The sequence below is a fragment of the Trichosurus vulpecula genome, chromosome 3 (assembly GCF_011100635.1).
Source record: "Trichosurus vulpecula isolate mTriVul1 chromosome 3, mTriVul1.pri, whole genome shotgun sequence".
In the NCBI taxonomy this organism is placed as follows: Eukaryota; Metazoa; Chordata; class Mammalia; order Diprotodontia; family Phalangeridae; genus Trichosurus; species Trichosurus vulpecula.
Window position 1 is genome coordinate 291,623,426 of NC_050575.1, and position 26,167 is coordinate 291,649,592.

The 26,167-nt window shown below is 40.2% G+C and overlaps 1 protein-coding gene across 2 annotated transcripts in view; it reads right to left on the bottom strand.

Annotated features, from left to right (window-relative positions):
• Positions 1-26,167, bottom strand: part of INTS9 (integrator complex subunit 9) — a 133,704-nt gene that overhangs the window by 2,494 nt on the left and 105,043 nt on the right. For both annotated transcript variants that reach the window (XM_036750754.1, XM_036750755.1), the window contains 4 exons: positions 20,426-20,550; positions 15,876-16,043; positions 2,258-2,356; positions 877-1,014 (listed from right to left, as the gene is read on the bottom strand). In XM_036750754.1, coding sequence (XP_036606649.1) covers positions 877-1,014; positions 2,258-2,356; positions 15,876-16,043; positions 20,426-20,550 — 530 coding nt within the window. The remainder of the gene's footprint in view (positions 1-876; positions 1,015-2,257; positions 2,357-15,875; positions 16,044-20,425; positions 20,551-26,167) is intronic.

Sequence of the window (26,167 nt, forward strand, 5' to 3'; positions counted from 1 at the left end):
TTTTCTCGCCCATGGGTTTCATTAGAAACCTATAGATAATAATATATATGTATAATACCACATGACATACGATAAATGGAAAAAAAGAGAAAGAAATGCATTTGCTTGAGAAGATTCAATAACTAATCCATGCTAACACAATGTAAAGAGTTGGATGTTGAGTCAAAGGGCCTGGGTGTGAATCCCAGTTCTGTCACTTACGAATTACTTCAGCCCTCTGGGTTCCTTACAGTGATAAGGACGAGGCTCTCTGGAATGTCTGTCCTGAGGTCCTGTTGTTCTGATGGATGAGTACCTCACCTGGTCCAGTGAGCACCTTACCTGGTCCAGGTGAGCCTGCAGCAGGCTCCAGTAATACTTCACTTGCTACTACTACTCCCTGGTCAATATGGGCATATCCTTACTCACCATGCTCTCCAGGTCTGGAACCATGATCACATCAATTCTGTCATTACTTCTGGAAGGGATGTGTCAATCTAATCTACTCCTCTATGGCCTTGTTCACCATCCCTGTAACTTTCCAGACTAAAATGCCGTTCTTTTGCGACCACTAGCCTATGTATGTCGTCTTCACAAGCACTAGGTACATGATAAGTACTTGATAAATGCATTCATTTATATTCTTTCTTTCAACTTCTCCTCTCCCCTTCCCTCAATGTTCCTGTAAGTTAATAGTTTTAAAGAGCTAGAGATTGTAGATGGGCCTAGAGAACTTTTGAAAATCAGAGTCGTCCTAAGTAGAAGTTAATGAACAACCACTGGGAAAGAAGTGAAAGTTGCCAAAATACAGTTCTTAAAACAATGAAGAGAGAGAACCCACAGAAGAGCAGCAATGGTCCTTTGTTTATCCTGGGTAAATGTGAGCTGGATTCTTACCTTCTCCAAAGTCTGAACGAACTGGTCCACAGGGATGGAGCCACTGAGGAGGGGCTTCAGAAGTTTACAGTCTGGGATGTCATCACTCACTCGCTTTCTCTTCTTGCTGGCTGGGGGCTGGAGGGGCCTAGGAGGAGCCTAGAGCATCAAAATAATTCAGTTCCCAAGAGCATAACAGTAGCTTTCCTTGTTGACAGTGCAGGCTAATGGATTTACATTTGGCAAGGTACCCTGACCTTAACCTGACCAGGAAAAGCAACTGGCCTCTACAACCTCTAGCAGCTAGATGGCATACTGGGCGAACCGCTGGGTGTGGAGTCACGAAGATTTGACTTCAAATCCTGCTTCCCATATTTACCAGCTACATGACTCTGGGCAAGCCCGTTAACCTTACAATCTCGGTTTGCTCATCATAAAATGTGGATGATAAAAGCACACACCTCATAGGGTTACTGTGAGTATCAGCTGAGATAAAAGATATAAAGCACTCTGCAAACCTCAAAGTGCTATGTAAATGCTGGCAGCAGCAATAACAATGATACAGAACTGGCCCCAAGCTCCCAAAGCTGGCTGACAACACGAGCCATGAGCCTTGCAATCACACCAGGATGAGCCATTGTTGAAGGGAGGGTCTTCCCTAGTGTACTGTGGGCCCAGTGTTCCTGCCTTGACCTTGGGGTGCACTTCCTTCTGAAGGACCTTGGGGTGCACAAACTGAGGTAGCCTGAGTAAAATTTTAGGTTTAGGGTGTCAAACAGCCAGACAGAGAACACATCAGCTTTTTTGCCTCAGACTCACTACCATTTCTCTTTCCTTAAAGATTCTGTGATTGTTTCATTTGTATATGTCTTATCCGCCCCCCCTCTCTGATAGTGGAAGAGTTCTGATGTGTGCCCACATGGCTGAAATTACCTATCTATGAAATATTTCCCTTCATGCCTATAACAGTGCTGTGCACAGCACTACTGGTTTGTTGGCTGGTTTAATGAAGTTTGAGAAAGTTCGGAGTTCTTTATTGTGCTGTGAACAGACACTTAAGTAATTTGCAGTCTTCTCTATGAATAATTTCCTTCCCCTTTTATCTCATATAGGCATGTAGCCAAAGACATAAGTGGAAAGAAATTTATATGCAGCTCACTCTCTGTTTCAGATATAATTTATCAAGTGGCCCAGGATCACAATTATGCTGGTTAGGGAAATATCACTGCTCTGGGAGCTTTTTTCATTTTAAGCTTGGTAGACTACTGTGCTAGTTAAAGGTGAGGGGAGTGGAGAGGTCATGTGTATACCAAACAGAGTCCTTATCATCTCTAGCCCCAGCTCAACCAGCGTGGATCAAGGGGTCGTGTGACGCAGCTGAGGCCAGGCCTCCATACTGTACCTGAAGAACGTGCTTGTTGTCTTTAGTATGCAGCACAGCGGAAACAGTTGCTAAGGAAATGCCAGGTTTAATCTCCAGGGGCACCAATGAATCTGCAAGCTAAAGGCATAGGGTAGTTTTCAGCCAGGAATCACTTTGAACTGTGGGAAGATACAGAGCTACCCCATCCAGATCAGGAACTAAAATGCAACGTGGGATTTCAAACTTGGCTTTCTGGGCAGAGCCTGTGTACGCTAAGGTCCACAGATTCCCAGTACCATCTTTCTATTCAAGGACAGGACGAGGTTTTTGATTATGCTCATTTTGCTACCACGAATATGAAGGGCACCCTCATGAATACTGAGTTTACCCCCCAATAGAACCCTCCGTGTACTTCACCATCATTCAGTTCCCTAAAGGACTAAGAAATAATAATTGTAACATCTGGCATTTATATAGTACTTTAAGGTTTGCAAAGTGCTTACTAAATATCTCATTTTATCCTCACAACAGCTCTAGGAGATGAAAGGTGAAAGATTCTTGGCAAAAATTTACTGATAATGATAAGGCTGAGAGGAGGAAGAGAAGGGGGAAGGAGAAAAAGGGAGGTATGTGAGGAGAGTGAGAAAAGCAGCTCTTGGTTGTGTGACTCTTCCTGCACCATTTCCTGAGCTTGTGCTTTTCAGAGAAGACTCAGCAGTCTCTTGGCGAGGCAGTCTTCCTTGCTCCAGCATACTTTACACAGCTAGTGACCTGACTACAGCCCTCAATACCCCAGCAGCATTTCTTTGTTGTCTAAGTTTTAGTTATTTTAGTTCCATCCTCTGCTCTTTAATTTAATGTGCAATTGGAGAGCCAAGATCCATCATGGACAGAGACCCAAGTTCACTGACCCACTCTGTTCTGGGCTTTTTAGAATATTTATGGATAATAAGTTCTTTCTTCCCGAGAGACCAGATTCAATCTTTCTATTGGTAAATCAACAAATATGGCAGCCACAGAAGTGGCACCTAGGTGAAGCACTGCATGGAGGGCTGAACCAGGAGCCAGGAAGACCTGAGTTCAAATCTGACCTCAGATATGTGCTAGTTGTGTGACCCTGGAGAGGTCATTTTACCTCTGTCTGCCTCAGTTTCCTCATTATAAAAATGGGTATTAAAATGGACACCACTCCAGAGTTGTTGAATCAAATGAGATAATATTTGCAAAGTACTATATAATGCTAGATATCATTATTATTAATAATAACAATAATAAATAATGCCGCTAGAGTCAGGATTTGGGAGTTAGGAGACCTGGGTCTGAATATCATCCTCCATATTTCCTGGCTACATCATCATGGCAAATCACTCAATCCCTTCGAGCCTTAGATTGCTCATTTGTAAAAGTGAGGATAACATCACCTATGGCACTTAACTTACAAGGCTGTTGCAAAGTACAAATGAGATAATGCAGGAAACATTAAAGCACTCTGTTAATGTCAATCATCACCACCATCACCATCACCATCATCTCAAACCTGGGCTTTGGTAAAGAAATATGAACTAGTCTCTCTGCCTCCTTTAAATTCATCATGCACACCATCACCAGATGAGCCTTCTTAAAACACTGCTTTCTTTATACCAATCAAGAATTCACCTTGGTTTTACACTGCTCAAGTATAGCTTACTCACTCTGGCATTTAAGGCCCTCTCTAAGTTGATTCTACCCTTTTTTTCTCCTTAATGTTATTTTATTTTCTTCTAATTACATGTAAAGATAGTTTTCAACATTCGTTTTTGTACAATTTTGAGATCCAAGTTTTTCTCCCTCCCTCTCCTCCGCAAGACTTTTATTGGCTTGAATTTGACTATTCTCTTCACTGTTTCTACCTATTCCACCTCCCACCACATTCAGCATGCTCATTTCTGTCTCTGGGCCTCCATTCATGTTAAGTGGGAAAACTGTAGAAAGATAGGAATGGTGTTACTTTGAGAGATGCAGAGAGAGAAGATGGAGAATGGGGAAATTTAAATTGCATCAAGCTTCCTTTTACATGAATACCTGGTTTCTCACAAACATGACGGGGGTTTGAGGACTCATGGACATCTGGTTTCATAGCTATGACTTGTTTTTGAAGACTGCCTTAAGGTTTAATAGTATTTTGCTTTTTTTCCTATGAAATTAGCATTTCGTAAAACCCTTTACTTCTTGAATGGTGATTCTGAGGCAACGAGAGCAACTTCAATTCCCCATTAACTGTTCTGACACTCTCCTGACTTTTTCACCTCCTGGATCCCTGGCTATCAAACAATCTCAGAGTTGGAAGGGACCACAGAGCTCATTCAGTCCGACTTGTACCCAATGAAGGATATCCCCTAGAACAATGATGACAACATCCATCCTCTGCTTGAAAAACTCAATCATTCTCACTGTTAACAAGTGCTCATTCCCTTCATGTTCAATCAGAGGCAGGAGAGGGAAACGCAAAAAACACTGGGTGTGATGTCAGAAACGTCTGGTCAAGACTCCACTTGTGTGACCCTGGAAAGTTTCTTATCTGTCCAAGCTTTCCTATATGTAAAATACAAGTAAGAATACTGATGCTTCCTATATCTCACATGGTTTTTGTAATGATTAAATATAATACTGCCCATAGAATGCTTTATGAAAGACCCTTGGGGGTTATCTAGTTATCTATGTGAAGAAGCAGGAACCCTGTGAACAATACCCCTGGTCAGGCAATCTCTACTGATGGTAAACAGAGAGCTCCTAAGAAAGCCCATTCAGCTTTTGTACATATCTAATCAATAGTTTTTGCTTATTTCAAGTCATCTTTTCCCATTCAGACATCCCTAGTTCCTTCAAATGATCCTCATATGGCACAGTTTTCTGTTCTCTCACTGTTTTGGTCACTTTCTTTACACATATTCCACTTTATCAATGATTCCTGCTCCAACCAGGCTAGGGAACTGCACTTCCATTCCGGGTAATACACTTCCAGGTAGATCAAAACTGTATAATCTTGATTGGCTGCCATGTCACATGGCTGACTGTGCTAAAAGTGTAGGCTGATCTCCCTCCTTGAGGAGGAAGTAGAAGGACTTGAAGAACACCTTTCCACATGCTGGATCGTTTGGGACAATGAAGGGTTCCTAAAGGAAACAGAGCAAAAGATTCAATGGGAAAAAGGGAAGCTAAGGGAGACAGTCCCTTCACAGGATAACAGCGAATAGAATAATATAACAGAGGAGAAAGGGAACGAAAAGAAGAGCTGAAAAAACTGGAGCTTAAAACCAGATTTAAGGCTTTTCCCGAAGAGGGGGGAGCTGGATGATCTGAAGAGGAAGATGCTTGTCTTCCAAAGAATCATTTAGTAATGAAGCTATCAGGTGAGAGAGATCCCAGTAAGGGTCAGAGGAAGAAGAGAAGGGCAGCAATAGTTGGTGATTCCTTGCTCATGGGTATCAAGGCAGCTCTTTGTTGAATCAATAATAACAAGAGAGAGGTCTCTTGTCTTCCTGGGCCATTTATCCAAGTCATAATAGAGAACCTCCTAAGACTTATTAAAAAGAATGACAACTATTCACTTCCAGGGAGTCATGTGGACATAAATGGTACTGCCATAACTAACCTAAAAAGTGTTACCAGCGATTATGAATTCTTGGGAAGGAAAATGAAGGCCACAGGGGTACAGGCTGTATTTTCCTCACTGTTACCTCTGAAAGGAGGGATTCACAAAAATTTGGACTTCTGGGCTATAACCTAAAATATAGGGAAAGACACATACCTAGCCAGTGATGAGGTCTATCTAATAAAAACTATGAAAGATTTATTGCCTGGGTGTCTTACACCTTGCAAATCTAATCAAAAAGGCTTTGAACTAAAAAGTATGGAGGACAGAAAAGACTATATATGAATATCTTTCAAGATACACAAGAGAGAGTATCAACAATGGACAAAGAATAGCAGTTGAGATACCTAGAAGTTCACAGGAAATAAAATCTAAACCTGTGGCCCAAAATTATCTACACATAGGTGCCCAACAAATAGGCAACAAACAAGAACTAGAGATCCCAATGCAAGGAACCAAATTTGATCTCCTAGGTATTACTGAGATCTGTTCAGATGAAATCCCTAACTGGAGCTTGGCTATGAATAGGTATAATTTTTTCAAAAGAAACAGGACAGATAAGGGTAGGGTGGTGTAGCAATGTGTGTCAAGAAGACATCCTCACATAAGGGAACCAGGAACCAGAGGGGAAAAACTGAAGACAATATTTGGGTTAATATCAGCAGGAGAAGCTGTGATTTTGGAATAAACCATACAGATAGAAAGAGGAAAAAGATAGAGTTTGGGAAACAGACCACGAGCCTGGCACAAAGGGATGATATATATGTTGTAGTGATTAGAGGGCTTCAATTATCCACTTGTCTGCTGGAGCTCTCTTTCTGCCAAAAGCAAAGCAGTGAGAACTTCTTTATACTCCTTAGTGATGGTTTCATCCTTCTAAAGGTAGATAAACCAGAAGGGGAAATTCTGTTCTGGATCTAACTCTCACCAATAGGGAGGAACTGGTCATTGGGCTGGAAACAATGGAAACCCTGGGGGTAAGTGACAACTTCTTTCTATAATTTATGACAGAGGAAAGGAAATCTGGGTACAGTCTGACCTGCATCCTAGATTTTAGGAAAAGCAGATTTCCAAGAATTAAGAGGAAAGATAGGTAGATGGACTAAATAAAATAAAGACAGTAAAGATCCTATAGAAAAAGTCAGCCTAAAAAGGATAGAAAATGGTTAAGAATGAAATTATAAAGACACAATGGAAAACAATTCCACTGAATAGGGAAAATGGGATATATATAAAAAAACCAAAGTGGATGCACCAATCAGCTCAGACTTTTATGAAGAAATGTGTGGAATACGGAAGCAAAGGCAGGTAACAGGGGATAACACAGTCCTGTACAAACAGTGTCAGGAGTGCTAACACTAAGAATGAGCTTCCTGAGGAGAACTAAGGACAAAAAGCAAGCAAGTGATTTAAAACAAACAAATAAACAAACAGTTCTATTGGGAGAAAAGAGAGGATTCAAGAAAATAAAGAACTTTTGCTTGGGGTGGATGGGATGATGACAACTGACAACAGAGGGAAGGCGGAGCGACCTAAATCTCAGTTTGCTCCTTCTCTTTACTAAGAAGAAAGATCTCTGCAAGGAAATATGAGAATAAAAATGACTAACAGGGAGTTGACTTTCAAGGTAAACGAGGATCTTGTAAGAAAGAGCACCCTGTTGCCTTTGAATTTTGTTCATCTTGCCCAGATGACCTATATCCTCACATTCCAAAAGAACAGGCAAAAGTACTCTGAGTATTTTTTTTATTTTTAAAATGGATTCTTATTGATATACTTTTATATTACTGATATTTTCCCCTATATCTCTCCTCACCTGTTTGCCCAGAGAGCCGTTTTTTATAAGAATAAAAAAAGGAGAAAACAAATTAAGCAAAATTGATCAATATAGAGATAAAAATCATGAAAAATTGGAGAAGGGAAAATGTTATACTGATTTTCCAAAAAAGGAAGAGAACACATTCTGCCAGAGAGATTGAGTTTGATTCCTATACCCATCATCAAAAAGAGTTGATTGGTTAACTTTTAGAAAGGAAAAGCTTATAAAGAGACAGTGTGGCATCATAAAGAAGAGGTTATTCCAGGGTAACCTGATTTCCTTTTTTGATAGGACTACTGAACTAGTAGATGAGGGAATGCTCTGGATACAGGTAACAGATTTTAGGAAAGTTTTTGATAAAGTATTGCATGCTATTTGTGAGTGCTGTGGACTAGAAAATACAGTTATATTCAGAACTGGCTATATGGCCAGACTCAAAGAAAAGTTACTGATTTTTCAGTATGGTGGGAGGCTCCTGTGGAGCAGTATCCCAGGGATCTGTACTTGACCTTGTGCTACTTAACATTTTTACCAATGACTTGGATAAAGGTATGAATGGCATACTCATAATGTTTGTAGGTGACACAAAGTTAGGAGGTAAAGCTAGCACACTGGACGACAGGTTGGATCCAAAAAGCTCTCTACAGGATGGAGTAGTAAGCTGAAACTAAAAAGATAGGTCTACAGATAAAAAATGTACTTATTCTATGCCCTGCACTGTGCAAAGTGCTGAGGATACAAATGCAAAAAGCAAAACAGTCCCTGACCTCAAGGAGCTAACATCCCAATGAGGGAAGATACTGTATAAATGAAAGTTGGAAAGCTAGGGGTGGGGGAAGGGAAGAGAGGAAGAGGGTATATGTGCAGCAGCACAGTGTGGAAACACTGACTGGAAAGTGGCCTGAAAGCCTAGTCCAGATCTAGTCCAGATAAGGTGAAAGGTCACTTGATCAGGGCCCAGAGTAGGAGTCCTGTGGGAGTGGGGGTGGTAAGAAATGAAGATGGTAAGATAAAATTCAAAAGGTATGAATGTAAATGAAATAAAATTCAACACGGATGAACGCATGCTTGGGTACAAAAAAGCAACTTTACAAATTAAGGGAGGCATGATTACATAGCAACTGTTGTGAACAACCCCTAAGGGGATTCTAGTGGATTGAGAATGCGAAGAGTAGGCAGTGTGATATCACAGCCAGAAAAGCTCATGAGATTTGGGGTATATGGAAAGTGGTGAAGCTTCCCAAGATTGTGTCCTCCTCCTTGCTTGGTGCCTGGCACACAGATGGTAAGTGCTTAATGCTTACTGACTGAGTGACCTAGAGTATGGCATTCAGTTTTGGGATGAAGGATATTGATAAGTTGGGGAGTATATGGAAGAGAGCCACCAGGATGGAGAAGGCTTGGAATCCACAAGGAAAGCTTAAAGGAACTGGACATGTTTAGCCTGAAGAAAAGAAGACTGCGGTCTTCAAGTATGTAAATGGCTATCTTGTGGAGAAGGGACTGCATTTGTTATGTTTGGCTGCACAGACCAGAACCAGGAGTAATAAGGGAAAGGTGCAAACAGGCCCAGTGAAATTTGCTCTCAAGAAACAACTGTCTGACAATTAGAACTATCCAAAAGCAGAATGATCTCAGAGGTCTTTAAGTAGAGGCTGGATGACTCGTTATAACTCACTGTATGCCTGGCATGGCCTAGATGGCTGCTCAAATTCCTTCCAAATCTAAAATTTTGGGATCACTATCCCTTGGCAGCAGGTATGCAGTGAGATCTGCTCTAGGGATCTCACTTGGTTTTGTGCTGTTTAACATTTTTGTCAATCGCTTGGATAAAGGCACAGATAATGTACTCATTAAATTTTCAGATGACGTGGGACTAGGCAGGATAGATACACTGGATGGCTGGAGCACTGGGTAAAATGTAGAGCACAGAGACAAATATAAAGCAGGTTAGAAAAAGTCGACTTCATAAATAAAAGGATGCAGAAGCATAGTTAGGTAAGTTTCTCTGAAAAAGATCTGGTGAAGGTGATTTTAGTGGCCTGCAAGCTTGATACAAGTAAGCAGTGGAATGTGACAGCCAAGAAGCTAATGTGATCTGGCACAACATTTAGAGAGCTACAGCTTCCAGGAGGAAGGAGGTGATGACCCCTATGTACTTTTCTCTGGTCACATCACACCTGGAGTCTTGTGCTCAGTTCTGGGGGCTGCAGAAGAGGATGGTGATTAGCTGGATAGTGTCCAAGATGAGGAAGGGCCTTTAGTTCACATCATGAAAGGACTGGTGGAAGAAACTTGGAGATATTAGTCTGTGGAAGAGAAGACTTGTGGGGAACATGACAGCCATACTTCATAGGTGAAGTTCATGCATTTGGCAAGGGAATTTAGCTGCTTCTCTTTGGTCCCAGAGGGCAGAACCAGGAACAGGGGGGAGGGGAGTTACAAAGAGTTAAGTTTAGTTTTGACATCAGAAAAAACTTCCTAACAATTATAATGAGTATGAAAATGGAAAAGGCTGTGCTGGCAGGGAGATGGCTCTACCTCCCTGGAGGGTGTTAAAGCAGAGGACAGATGACTACTTGTCAGTGTGCTGCAGTTAGGTTTCTTTTTGGGTATGGGTTGGGTGGTCATTGATGGCCCTTTTAACTAAAAAATTCTGTGGTTCTTCGTGGTTCCTGTTTCTCTCCAGGATTAAATACACGCTCTACAACTTGTCCACTAAAGCCCTCTGCAACGTGGCTTTCACTCAACTTTCCAGCCTGTGCTTTATTCTACATCACTCCTCTTCCTACACACTGTGTTTCCACCAAACATCTCCAAACCTGGCATTGTGCCTCTCACCCGTATGCCACTACACAGGCTGTTCCCATGCATGGATCTACTTCCTCCATGCCCTGATCTCTTACAGTTATTCCAGACTCAGTTCAGGGTTCACCTGCTTTATAAAGCCCTTCCTGATTCCTCTGGCTCTTAGTGCTTCCCCGTCTCTCATGCGACCTTAGCATTCCTTGCATGTTGCATCTGCTGATAGAATGAAAGTTCCTTTAGGGCAGGGGCTGTTTTTCAGTTTTGTTTTTATATCCTCAGCTAGCATAATGCCTACTAAATGCATGGTGAATGAGATGACTTGTGTGTGTAATACTATTTAGAAAAGGCAAACACTTTACTCCCCTAACTTAGTCTCTTACTCTTCTTCTACATTGCCACTTTTTGAATTACTAGTCTGATGCATTTTCTCTTTTTTAGTTTGTATCATGTTGGTGAAACCCGTTTAGCTAAAGAATGAATGAATGGAAGAACATTCATTAAGTGCTTCTATGTGCCAAGCACTGTGCTCAGCATTTACTACTCTAACTGAATATCCAGGAGACCTCTCAAACTCAATATATCTAAAACAAAACTCATTATCTTTTCTCTAAAACCCTCCCCTCTTCCAAAACTCCTTATTAATGTCGAGGGCATCATGATCCTTCCAGACACCCAGGCATGCATACCTCAGCATCATCCTTGCTTCCTTACTTGTACTCAGCACACATAACCAATTTTTTGCCAAGTCCTATAATTTCTACCTTTACAACGTCTCTTGTATAGCTTCTCCTTCTCTATATTCATGCAACCCCACTCAGCTGAAGGCCCTCATCACCTCACGCCTAAACTACTGGTACGGCCTGCTGTTTGGTCTCCTCGTCTCAAGTCTCTCTCCCATCTATCCTTCACATAGGCACCAAAGTGATGTTCCTAAAGCACATTCCCTTGCTCAGTGAGCTCCAGCAGCTTCCTATTACCCTCTAGGATCGAACACAGACTCCTCTTTAAAGTCCTTCACAGCCTGGCCTCTTCCACCTACCTTTCCAGTCTTCTTGTGCCTTCCTCCTCTACTTATACTCTTCTATTCAGTGACTGCTCTCTGCATGATACAGATCTCCCAACTGTTGTCTCCCATGCTTGGAATGTCTTCTGACTTCCCTGGCTTCCTTCAAGATTCAGATCTAATCTCATATTTTATAGGAGGCCCTTCCCAATTCCTGCCACTTTAGTATTAAGACTGATTACAGCAGAAGTGGCAAACACATGGCTGTGAGCCCAAACCAGATTAAAATGCAATTGGGAAATATTTATCAAAATAAATAAAAGTACAATAAAACAGATAGATATTAACCTATGGTTTTATTATGTACCCCACAGGGATGCTTATGTATGGTTTAGTGCCCCCCATTTTTATCTGAGTTTGACACTACTGGACTAGGGGTCCTCCGAGTGTAGTATCATGATAGACAGCAAAGTCCAGGGGTACTTAGCACAGATGGCAATGCCTGGGGGTCCCAAGAGTACAGCAGAAAGAAATATGGCATGGCCCTCTGGACTAAAAATATATTAGTAGGGTATGGTGAAGACAAGACAATGGATATACACAATGTGGGAACAGATCTGGTCAGGGATAGAGCCATTAGGAATTGATCAGGTAAGATCCCTTTCCTGCTCATACTTCTGAGACTATCCTTGATTTCCAATAGAGATCTTCAATACTGGGGCTCTTCAGAACACTTGAACAAATTAGGTTTATGACTTGACACCTCTTCTGGAATGGAGAGCTGGAACGATGCTATAAACAAATAACCTATAGCTTTTATCCTAGCAATGGTGTGGAATTCAAGGGCTTTCTTTAACCATCCACTTGAACAGGATTTCCTCATGTGTTAGGTCCCATATGGGCTGATTACCAAATAAAAACACAATGAAAATGCCAGAATTTTTATTGGCGCTAACAAAACTCCTGGGATGCATATAATCAAGAACAGAAAGGGACTTCTGGGGGGGGGCAGAGGTGGTGGTTATTATACAAGGAAGCTGGGGAAAGAGTTGTTTCCTTTTGAATAACAACACCATTATTTTGCCTTAGCAGCAAAACAAAACAAAAGCTGCCGCAGGCTTTCATCTCATCCATTTCAGACAGGTGCTTCCCAAAGCAATCAGAGTAATACTTTCAAGTGGCAACATACACTATACTCTGAAAGGATAAAAAACATTCCGGTCGCTTGCCCTGTGGTGCCAAGAGACAACAGCAGTAATGAATAATCTGGTGAGCAGAAATGATGCAGAGAGGGGCAGGATTGCCAAGATTAGCATCAGGGATCATCCAGCCCCAGCATATGTTAGAGAGGTGGGAAGACAGGCAAATAACTGTACTTAATGGAAGCAAATAGGTTTACTCACGAGCAAGCAAAACAGGATGGTGAGGCTGAAACTTACCCGCAGATGCACCATATGTTATTTCCTGGAACTGACCAAATTCCCTTTGGGAAAGTCTATTTATTCTAATTGAGAAAATCATCCAAATGCATTCAAAAGACAGGCCAAGAAGATATGGGGCCACCACAACTAAACTTAATGTTTTAAAAATCCTTTGGCTGGATGCCCTTCCAGCTTGGTAGTACAGGCCAGAACTTGTGCTCCAGAGGCATACATGTAGTCACCTTTTGCATGAGAAGCCACTGGACGGAGGGGTCACCAGTTAATGATCTTTTTATCCACAGCAACTTATGAAAACCTCTACTAAGATGTGTCAGGGCTGTAGTCTACAGTAGTAGAGGGAGTACTCACAAAATCGCAGATCTTTTAATGTATCTGGAGAAGTAAACTGCTTTGGAAGTAGTTCTTAGGCCAAAGACAGAGGGATAGGTGAAGTTTCTAATAAATTAGGAGCGTCCAGGATGGATGATTTAGCATTCAGTTCTAGGAAAGGTATCTCAGTTATTAGGACACTAAGGACCCCTCTTAAGCTGCAATGATGAAAGGTGGGGGTGGTCCTCACATGTATGATGAGTTACATGGATCAGAGTGATTAGACCTTTCTTATCTTCACCAAAGAAAGGAGGGAGAACAGGATGAAACCAGGGTATGAGGATTTAGGCTTTTGGTAGATACTGAAAAAGATTGTTCCGAGGTCCTAGAAATCTATGCCCACAGCGGATGGGAGACACACTATCTGTATGGTAGCAGTTTTAGCGCAATATATTTTATTTTAGTGTAATACTAGCTAGACAGCATCCTTGGTGTTCTTTTTCAGCCTTTAGGATGGGAGAACAAAAGCCTTCAGAGCAGGAGGTGCAGGGCTGAAAAATAGATCCAAAAGAGAAGTAGCACATTTGCAGAGCCCCATGGTAGATAAGCTCCATGAAGTCATCTGAGCAACAATGTACACACTGATTCTTCATCAACAGAGTGCCAAAGAGACGACTTCAGGGACCCTGATCCCTGCGTTAGCCAGAAAAAAGTAGTCTTGCCTTTTGAATCAGTGCTGCTGGTATTATAACACTGAGTGATAAGTTTAAAAAAAATAGACAATGATGTTTTCCATGACAAGTTTGTGTTTCTCTGGTTTTTGTTTTAGCAATACTAAATCATTAAGAAGGGCTTACTTTGTTTATTTAGAGATGACCTTCATTCATTTTCCCAATTTATGTGTCTCAATTTCATATTACTAGCTCTCCCACGGCCAGTGAGCTATTTGGTCCTACAACATCATGTTGACTTATGAGAGGAATAACATTCAGCATCTTTAAAGCTTAATTCTCAGCTTTGAGGTCACAAATCTGTGCCCCATACTCCATGTAAATTTCTAAGTGTAGTAGGAAAAGGAAGGCAGCCTGGCCTAGTGTAAAAAGAGCTGGCTTTAGAGCCCAGGAGGCCTGAGTTCCAGGCCTATATTAGATGCACTGTGGGACTGTGGGACCCTGTGTTAATTACTTTACTTCTCAGTGCCCCAGGCAGTCTGCTAAAGTAGTATAGAAGGTACTATTCTTTACAAGGACCTCCCTATACTGAAGAAGCTACAGGTTTAATACAAAAAAGAGGAGAGGGAACTAGGCATTTTTTTCCATATAATAAGTTATTCTGCCCTATCTCACTCCATGTTGTAGAATGTACATGTACAATAGACAGACAAAGTTGGCTTTCTGGAAGGCTTTTGCCCAGTAAAGTAGAGAATGACTCACTTGGATTCTCTTGTTTTTCTTACCGTAGCATGTCATGACCTCCAGAGAACTTATTATGTTCCTCTGTAATATGAGATTACTATTTCCTCATACCTAGACAGAAAGTCCTAAAGTTTCATACATACAGGAGACATTAGGGCCCTCAGGAATCAAAGACTGTAGGTCAGGCTAAAAGAAATCATAGGCAGTGTTGTAGTGGAAACAGTTATTTCATATAATTCTCCTTCCCATGTTCTTTAATCCAGCCAAACTGTTCTACCAGCTGTGTTCCCTAAACTACCCATTCTGTCTGCTACAGCTGTCCTTTGCCTTTGTACAAGACGTGTCCCAAGTCTGGAATGAACTTTCTCTTCACCTCTTCCTTGAAGAATATTAGCATCCTTTAAGGCTCAGCTCAGATACCTTATCCTAGGTGAATAAAGCTTTTTCTGACTTTAATGATCAGTGTTGCCTCTCTTCTCAAATTATCTTGTATTTATGTATCTGTGTACATGTTGTATCTGCCAGTAGACTGTAAATTCCTTGAGGTCGGGACTTTTTCTTTGTCTCTGTATACCCAATACCTTGTATAAAATTGGCAGTTAAATATTTATTGAATTGAATGAAATTGAACTGGAAAGCACAATGGGGCTGGCCGGAGCCAAGCATTGTGTTCAGGTCCTCAGAGGTATGACTATGGGAAGGTCTGTAAATCTCTGTCCTACCTATGACATTGGGCTACACTGGAGGATCAAACGTTAAACATGAAAGTACAAAGTCTTCATGTTTGTTATTATTAATGAAAGGCATCATTAATAATAACAAACATGAAGAATATGCATATCTATATTACATCTACTTTCATAATGTTTTGTGATCACTTTTATCATTTATTTTAGAACCTCCACACAATGTTATTTCTATAAAACGATAAAAAATATTATCAACAAAACCATATATATTCCAGAACTTAAATGGCAGGGGCAAGATGAGGATGCGTATTCTCCAAGGCTGTGCCCTGGTTCAGTGAATCATGATGCAGTATTACTATGAACAACGATAAACATTTAAATGATTAGTACTTCATGGTTTGAAAAAATTCTCTCTTTTCTCCTACTTGTAAATGTTCTTTGGGCTTGCCCAAAAAGAAAGCTGGCTCTAGGCATTTTGTTTCAATAGACTCAACTGAGCAGGAAAGCCATGATTTCTGTGATCAGAAATAAAGTAGCTCACCTCAGGCATGATTTCAATCTTCTCATAGCGGCGTTTAAAGGGCAGGGCGAGTACCTCCGCACGGCGATAAGACATCGCAGGGGGCTGGCAATCAATCATTAGGTCCATACGATGTGACTGGGCAGGGGGAGGTTGAGTGTATTGCTCAGGACACACCACATGGAGGGGCTGGAGAAGCAGTAGAGATGGGGTTAGGGAACAGAAAAGGAAAGCAGTATGTCTCTGAATCAAAGCTACCTCTCTACAATGCGGTCAACAGTGACTTGGCCCATTCCTTCCTCCAATTCCATGAAGTCATCTGAGCAACAATGTACACACTGATTCTTCATCAACAGGGTGCCAAAAAGACGACTTCAGGGACCCTGATCCCTGCGTTAGCCAGAAAAAAGTAGTCTTGCCTTTTGAATCAGTGCTGCTGGTATTATAACACTGAGTGATAAGTTTAAAAAATAGACAATGATGTTTTCCATGACAAGTTTGTGTTTCTCTGGTTTTTGTTTTAGCAACAAAACCATAGCTATTCCAGAACTGGACCTGGATTTGGACACTGGCTCTGCTACTTACTACCTGTGGGACCTTGGGTGAGTCCCTTCTCCTCTCTGACCTCAGTTTCCTCATCTGCGAAATGAGGGGGTTGGATGAAATGATCTCTAATATTACTCCCAGCTCTAACTGAAGAACCTATGGTCTATTTACAGGCTGAACCCCCTGCCTCCAGTAAAATGTAGGCTCTGTGAAGGCAGGTACAGGTTTTGTACTGCCTTTGTCTCTCTAGTACCTAGCACAGTACCTTGCAAATAGAAAGCACTTAATAGATGTTCATGAGATTGGACTGATCTTAAGTCTTACTGAATCCTTTACCAGTCTTTAAAGTTGCCCATTCATTTCACATCTACAGCAAATGCTTTACGCTGAGCCCTTCACCTTCTCTCACACACAAACTACTGTGACAGCCTCCTATCTCTTCTCCCTTTCTAGAATAATTTTAATTTTCGTTGTGTAATTTCCCCCTCAACAATCTATGCTGTGTCTCTGTTGATGAACATATCAGATTTAAACTCCTATGCCTGACTTCCATGGCTTTCTATCAACCACATTCTTTCCAATATCAAATCCAATTTTTGCTATTCTTTAAAGTGGAGTTTTTGTTCCAGCCAAGCAAATTTACTTCCTTGCTCCTTGCTTATTTCTACACTGTCACACGTGCCATCCTCCCTACCTGAAAGCTTCACCTTCTTTCCCCTCTATCCTGCCATTTCATACCCTGATAATCAGAATATGAATCAGGAGTAAGATTTCAGGGGAAATCCATGAACTTGGATGGGAAAAAATGTGTATCTTTATTTCAATATAGTTTTCTTTGTGATCTTTTATGTTTTATGCCTTTAAAAACATAATTCTGAGAAAGGGTCCAGAGGCTTCATTCACCAGGCTGCCCAAGAAGTCTATGGTACAAAAGAGGTTAAGAATCCCTGCCCTTGGTAAATTTCCTCCATTAAATTTTTCCTGATAAATAAATCCTACCTAGCCAATCACTTCTTATCATTACTCATGTACAACCTGAGTTGTATGATAGAGTAACGCTTATCATCTGGCACTCTTAAATTGCTGGTACTGAAACAAACCCTGTAGGCATAGACAACCCCTAGGGAGATCTGCAGCTTCGTTGGGAAGAGATAAAGACACTAAGTACACAGGCAAACAAGGAAGAACACACTAATGGAGGCAATGCAGAACAGAACACTAGTGATAGGAAGAAAGAAAAACAGCTCAATGGGCAAGTGGGAGAAAGTGTTTCTTGGCAGAGAAGGAAATGGTAAGAAAACAAGAAGAAACCAAAGAGGGTGCAATACTGTTGCAAATCGCCTTTAACCTACATCTCATTCTCTAATGTCAACAAACTGAGGTGCTGTAATATTTGCATTTATTTATGCTTTGCAAATATTCTTAAGTCACTCTCATGTTCCCGGGACTCCCTCCTATCCTCAATTAGACCCTGTAAGGTCCTTGAGGAAAAAAAGCCATTTCTAATCCTGTCATTATCACTCTGCATTAGTTGTTAGATGATTAGCCTAAACTGTGACTACGCTGCAAGCTCAGCATCCGGGTCCCTTTCTGTTAGTGGCAGCCTTGTGATATGTTCTCCACCACCAGGTGGTGCTAGAGTAACAGAACAAGCAGTGATACATCTCTTAGACGTTCAAATCGCAAATTTTAGTTCTTTCATACAAAAATGCTTCAAAAAATTAACTCACTGGAACATAAATATTTTACAAAGTAATGAAAAAACTAAAGAAAGAGGAAAACAAAAACACAAATCTCCTTACAGACATTAAGTTCGGTAATCAATAATTGCTCCTTTGATACCTAACCACATTTGACCTAACTTCAGAAAATCTAGAACTCTAGGCTTTCCCTTCTAACTCCCCACAAGCCAACTGAAAATGGTATTCTGTCCTTCAGACCTGTCTCCTTTCTTCTTCCTTGAATTTCCTTCTGTTTGTCTCTGCAATGGTCACTAAGAGTACCCAGAACTCTTTTTTTCCTATCTGACTCCAATTTCAGCCCAAACTGCTTTTTTTCTGGCTCTTCCTCTTCAGAAGTGACACACTAGACGCCCTCCTGATTCAAACATTCGTACATAATACAGAAGCCTAAATACTTACAAAGCATGGATTAAATAACTAAAAATTCAGTAAGAAGACAACAGAATAGAAAAGGCTTTTTAACAATTTTCTTATATGAATCAATGGCCATAGAGGCACTCAAATTACTCCTCCTGCAAATATGTGCAAGTCTATTTTTGTACAACTGTTGCAGGCATGTGTTTAAATGACAATGTTTTTGCGATAGTTTTCTTCCTATGTTTTACTAAATTTAACATTAAAATTAGATTACATCTCCTGAACACAAAGAGGGGACATGGTAAGGAGAGACAACTTGAGGGTTATGAGAAAGAAGGCAGTTAAGCTGGGAGTAAACACTTGCTAGGGATCAGTAACAAGGTAGATAATTGAGACTTATCTTTCATGTGGTTTTGTTTCTATTAGATATTAAACTCTCTAAGGTACAGACCATGTTTCCTACTTCTATTGTAATTCTCCTTAGTGCCAGAATATTATACTTTTTTCTACAGTGGATTTTCCAGTAACGCTGTTTGTTATCAGGAATAGCAGTGGACAGAGCATGTGCTGGGAGTTAAGATGACCCAAGTTCAAATTCTACCTCAGACACTTATTGCCTACATGACTGTGGGCAAGTCCCCTTAACCTATCTCAGCCTCGGTTTCCTAATCTGTAAAATAAGGGAGGCTGGACTTGATGTTTCTAAGGCCCCTTTCAACTCTAAATATATGGTCTTGTGTCAATACTATTAATTCAGATTATAGCTCTCTGTGCCAATTACTTACCAAACAACCCTCCCTTAATTAATAACATAATTTAAATATAATTTAATAATTTAAAATATAATCATCTATCATCTACATTTAGAAATAGTTTATAATTATTTTATATTTACTTAAATATAATTTTAAAGATAAAAACAGAAGAATCTTATTTGAACTTATTAGTTAAGTAAGGATGGACAACAGGACAGAAAACTCCAAGGGGAAGGAAGAACCATTTCAACCAACATTTCAAGATGAAATTCAAAGGAAAAGAAGGGAGGGGGAAAAGAGGGAGTAATACAAAGAAGAAATTAGATTGGCAGTCTGCCTGGTAGTAAGGATAGAGTCGTACAAGAAAGGCATAAGTTACTGAAGATTCCCTTCAAGAAATATGAAAGAAATCTCAAAATAACGTGAATTTACTTTTCAACTCGGTGCTGTTTTAATCACAAATCTGTCCTATCTTCTACCACTGTCTTTTTGCTATATTTCCTAGTATTTAAGTTGATTACTGCTATTCCCTTTCATATTCTGACTAAGATCATGGCTATCCAGACTGCCAGATTCCACCAGACCTAGTGCACTTCCAGAGTGTGTATGTATGTGTATGTGAGTGTGTGTAGGTACAAGAGAGACAGACAGATGGACAGAGTCAGAGAACAATCGTTCTGGGCATACTATGCAGGCTTTTTTAAAGAGCACGTCACTGACAGAATTAGAGTAATGACTACAGCTGTGCAAAGCCACTGAAATGCTTTTCACTTGGAATCAGGATGATCTCTGGTTGAAAAAAGGAGGTGGAAGGAGGGGTTGATTTTTCCTATTCATTTAGTAGGTATATAATAAATATTTATTAACTGAATGACTATTTCTTCCAGTCTATGTTGTAGAGGAGGTGATGGTCTAGTTTTAAAATAATATAGAGGTAAAAATAAATATTAGTTCACTCTACTTTCTTCCATCATGCCTATTTTTAAATGAAAGCTACTTTCCAAAAGGAGACATCATAGCTTCTTTCTCTAAATTTTAGGAGTAGCTGAGACACCTTTGCAGATGTCTCTAAATAAGGTGACGTAGAACCTCCAACCCTGAATCCAAGTAATTTGGCCCATACGAGGTAGAATCTCTGACAGCACAGAGGGCATCAAGTTCATATCATCACCTGTACTTCCTTGAGCAGCTTTGACACCTGAATGAAATTGAGCCTTGTATCGATAGGACAGTAGATACATTTCATGGCCAAAGGCTGGTAAGGAGCCAGTGCATCTAGATATGAGAAGTCAGGTTCTGGGGAAAGAACAAAAAAAGATTTTAAAAGAAAATGAGGCAACAAAGCATTCTGTTGGTCTCTACTGATGGAATAGCTAGTTGCTAGCTCTACTTCTTCAATTTTTACTTCTATTCCTCTATTTCCTGCCCTGCTCCTCAATTTCCGAAAGGGATTGGATTGTGGGCTCTAATGTTTCTTCTTGTGGTAAAGCTAGGATCCAAAGATTCCATTTCCTCATTTCTTTTTTTAATTTTTTTTTGAGGGGGGAAGGCAGGGCAATTGGGGTTAAGTGACTTGCCCAAGGTCACACAGCTAGTATGTCAAGTGTCTGAGGCCGAATTTGAACTCAGGTCCTCCTGACTCCAGGGCCAGTGCTCTAACTCACTGCGCCACCTAGCTGCCCCGCCCCCATCTCCTCTTTCTCCAATTGAAAATGCTGACTTCAACCGTATCACTTTTTTTTTAAAAATAGTTAAACTGATGCTTTAATAAAGGTCCTGAAGGTTCAAAAAGATACTTCAGTATTCCAAAAGATTAGTGATTTCTCTGGTGTGACCTACCGCCTCCATTAATCTTGAACACAGTAACGGAAAGTACTTATAAGCGGTTGTGGTCAACTACATGAAATCAGCTTGAGAGATTGTTGAGGATGTGGGAAGGTTACAAGCAATATCACCTCATAAAATACTGTCTCTCTTAACTCTTATTTAGTTTTTTGATATAGAAAGCAACTGGGCTAATTTTCAAATCTCAAAAGCAATGAATGATTAGGGGCTCAAAAAGCTGAAGAAATGTGACAAAGACAATGCCAGTGCACTGCAGACAGACCCATTCTACCCACCACGTTTATTTCAGGCTCTCTTGTTCAGTACTGTCCCGATGACCTACCAACCAGGGTGGGTTATCACAGAGTACACCTGGCCTAAGGAAACTTAGGCTTGAGTCCCAGAACTTCCACTTAATAGTTGTGTGAATTTGGACAAGTCATTTAACTTGTCTGAGTCTCAGCTTCCTCATAAGCACCTTACCAGGCTATATTTCCATAAATATGAACGATTTTTATTATTGGTGCTTAAATGCCTTTTACTTCAAACAGGTTTCTACAATTCTTACGTTGATTGTTGTCCTTCGTTCTTGAAGAGGGGCAAAAATGACATCACTATGCTAGAATCAAGTTACAGTGTGTCAGATTGTGGCTGATCAGACCAATACAAGCTTGGAATATTCTACCACAGGTCGGGTGCAAATAGTCTGTTTGAACACTTGAGGTGGAAAAATTTGGACATCTCGCATTTCTTTTGAGCTACTTCACTTCTGCTTTGCTCATAGAGCACAGCACCTTCTCTGATGAGGGCACACCATGCTGGGAGGTGCTGTACCAGTGTCTTCCATGTCACACAATCAGTTTCAAAATTCTTAAGAGAGACCTTCAGAGTGTCCTTGTATCACTTCTTCCGATCATTATGTGAGCACTTTCCCTGTGTGAGTTCTCCACAAAATAGTCTTTTTGGCATTCAAACAATGTGGCCAGCCCATTGGAGTTGTGCACTCTGCAGCAGAGGGCACCACTCCACCTTTTACTTTCAGCAGGTTTCTACAATCCTTATGCAACTCTACTTGAGTCTGAGCTGTAAGTCTCCCTTGCAAACTTTAAGTAAGGCATTGTATACGTGACGGCTATCATTGCTGCTTCCTCATGTGTAAAATGGGGATAACAACACTTACACCATCTATGTCACAGGGCAGTTGTGAGAATTAGAGCCTTATATAAACCTTAAAGCACTGAAGAGAGGGGAACCATTAATAAAAAGAACAATCAAACTCATTGGTCCAGTAGGGCATTGAATGCCTATCAAAATGCTGTAGTAGGGACTTCAATTGGAACTGCCTGACTTTATATAAAGAGTGTTAAGAGATGACTGATCCTCTCCCGAGGCAGTGTGCCAGCTTCAAAGTCAGGAAGACCTAGGTTTATATCCTGCCATTGACACACACTTTCTATGGGACCCTGAGCAAATCCCTTTTCAGTATTCTTAGGTCATTCTCTAGGACCCCCAAGTTGCAGAGAAAGTGCTGACCTGAAAGGGCAGAGGGAATTCCTTCATTTGGGAGCTCTCTCTGTCCATGAACTCGCCGGTTCAGTTTTTATCCCTAATCTATCGCCTCCAGATTCTTGTAGCTATTAAAGCTCCTAGTTATTTAGGAAGTACTTTACAACTTACGGAAGACATGATTCTCACAATAAGCCTTGGATGTATATGACACAAGTATGGTTATCCTCATTTTACGGATGAGAAAGCTGAGGCCCAGATAGGAGAGGTGACTTGTCCTGGGCTAGTAAAATTTTTTTGATTCCAAGGGCAGTGCTGAGACTGCCCCTCAACTCCTCTTTCTCCCTCCTGTTTTGGGAATGTAATCCTGCTCACATTATTTTTGAACTAGGTAGCTAGGAGAACATTTCTGAATATGTAAATGTGCAGGGAGACTAAGAAAATACAGGGACCTGGAAGGAATCTTTTACAAACTTACTTGGCAATTGTCCACGTGGGCAATCAGGCAGCGGCTTGAACATTTTGTAGAGAAAGTTACAAAACATTTGATAACATTTCATAATTGTTAATCATAGAATTTTCCACTTAAGTTTTGCTCTGCAGTTTGATTATGGTGTGCAGGTGACCCTTGATATGAATGGTCTGTGCCAGTGAAGTGTAAGTTCTGGCAGATCTTATCCAAGTTGCAACAGGTTTGAGGATGAACTTGGCAACACACTATCTGCCTATAATGGCTAGGTGGTGCAGTGGATAGAGTGATGGGTCTGAAGTTAGGAAGACTCATCTTTTTGAGTTCAAATCTGGTTTCAGATACTTACTAGTTGTGTGACTCTGAACAAGTCACTTAATCCTGTCTGCCTTAGTTCTTCAACTGTAAAATGAGCTGGAGAAGGAAATGGCAAACTACTCCAGTATCTTTGCCAAGAAAATGCCAAGTAGGGTCACGAAGAATCAGACATGACTGAAACGACAGAACGTAGCTGCCGATCATCTGTGGATTGGCCTTATTACATTTGGAGAGGCTCATTAGGTTGGCCGCTGGGACAGGGAGTGAAGGGGATGGTGCATTTTTCTGTCAAAGCAATTCTGAAAGACCCTCTCTTAAGCCAGAAAGAAGTTTCATTCATTTTCTGGTTCAAGATAATCACACTCACCAAGTTATAGAGCTCTGGTGTACTGGGGCATTTATCCCTCCTGTTTGCAAAGAATTTTCAACTTTCCAAAGAGCTTTCACTCCTACAATCTCATTTTGTCACTCCAATACCATGAATTAGGGGCAGGTATTATTTCTATCTGACAGATGAGTAAACTGAAGCATAGCAAGATTCAATAGTTTGCCTAAGGGCACAAAAGAGGTAGTGGCAGAGATAGAGCTTAAATACCAATAAGGTACAGATAGGAGAGCTGAAATCCAGGAGTGAAGTGAATTTTCTGCAATTGAAGAAAAGGAACAATGTGAAAAATAAGATGGAAATATCAGTTTTTCCTTTGCTCTAGTATTATGCTGTACTTCATCTTAAACCTGTTTCCGTAGGGAGGATTAGTCTTATAAATGATTGAGAAATGTCAACCATTAAGAATAATCCCAGTGTCTTTTCATTTGGTGGAGAGGCCGAGTCAAGGAGTTTCCCCCAAAATACTCTAAAGTAGGGTAGATATAAGAAAAAAATCAATGGGTAAAATAATCTGATTAATTTTTTTGGTGGTGGTGATAAGGCTAGAGGAAGCCTTTCATAAAGCAACTTTTACTGGACTAGGTGAAGTGTGGTCTCTGTCAAATTCTGCAGTTTTCACATTTTGTGTCTGCAAATTTATTCCCTTTTAAATTATTTAGGAGCTGATTAATTTTAACAAAATCTGGCATGCTGATATCATGATATGGCTTAAGTTTAATCTGTGGATCAGTGTATCAGCTTGAAATAAAATGACAAATTATAAGTTTTGAAATGGGCCTACTGACTTGTGATTTTTAAGACTTTATTGAAATAGTCTATAGAAATATGATTACATTATATGAATACGTATAGTTCACAGAGCCACTATCTATAGAAAAACTAAAGCTCAAAGACGTAATTTATTGTTAATTTTAACTTCTCATCATATAGTAGTTTTTTTAGCCAAGTCTGTTAAATAAGTATGAGTAGGATATGCACTATTTCATTACTTATTTTTTTGTCAATATTCTTAATACTTAGTAGTAGAATCAACCATCAACTGCTAAAGGCAAGCATATATGGGAACATAGCAGCTATCCTTCTATAAATATAGGGGTGGGTCATTTAGAAAGTATACAACTGTTGATATGATTTTAGGGAATACTATCTATTAAGAGAGTGACTTAAGCACCATCAGAAACTACTCAAGTGAAAATAAAAATTAAAAAAATAGCAGATGCTTCTGTGGATGTCAGAATGCCTTCTTTCCTTTTGGCCTCACTAATTCAAAATTGAGTATGGACATGACAAACTAAGTTACCTTAGTTTTCCAGTGTATGAAAAAACAGAGAGAAAGTAAAGACTGTGTTAAGTGCAGTTTATTGTGTTCTCATGTTAATCTAGATGAAAGACAAAATAATGTTCTAAAAACCTTACATTTCACATTTATAACTAGTTAGAAATTTGAAAAGAATAATCAAAAATTTTTTTCATGAAAGTAATAATTATTGTGGTTCAATAGCCAGAATACATAAATGATTTTAGATAAATAAAACAACTGAAATTCAACATTTTTCCATTTTTCCCCTTGAGTACTAGAGTAAGAGATGCTCATTCTCCTTTTTAAGGGGAATTCCTTAAATTCCGCTGATGCCTTAATGTCAAAAGGACCTAACTCCCATGACCATTCCTCACTAGCCTGTTCAAGTTTTTTCCTCTCTGCTGGCTATTTCCCTTTTGCCTTCAAACACGCATAGGTCTCTCCAATCTTAAAGAGACTTTATTTTGTCCCTGGTACCTTCTCTAGCATTGGTCCTATTTCTCACCTTGCTTTAAGAGCCACCATTCTTAAACGAAGGGTTGACACCAGCTGCCTCCATTTTCTTACCAGTATCTAGCTCAAACTTCCATCCTCACAATTTACGGAAAATTTCTCTCTTGAAGGTGACCAAAACCTTTTTCCTTACAAATTCAAAAAGGATTTTCTCAATTTTCCTCTCCACAACCTTTCTGCTGCATTTAAAACCTGATAATTTTGTTCTTTTTGAAACTCTATCAGATCTTTGCTTCCACGAGGGTATATAATTTATTGCCTAACATGCTGAACCCTCTTCTTCCTACTTCTTAACTGTGGCTATTTTTCAGTGGCCAGCCCTTGGCTTCTGTTTTATCTTCTGTACCGTTAACTCTCTTCCTGAGAGAACTTTTTCATTTTATGGCATCAATATTCATCTTCATAAATATGATTCTGAAATCCTCAATCAAGCCCTGACTTCTTATTAACTCTAGTTGTGATTCTCCATCTGTCTGCTGGACATTTCCACATAAATGCTGCACTGTCAGTTTGTATTCAATATACTCAAAATCGAATATATAATCCATTCATGAATAATTTATAAATTAAAAATCATATTTTTGCTTCAGTCTAC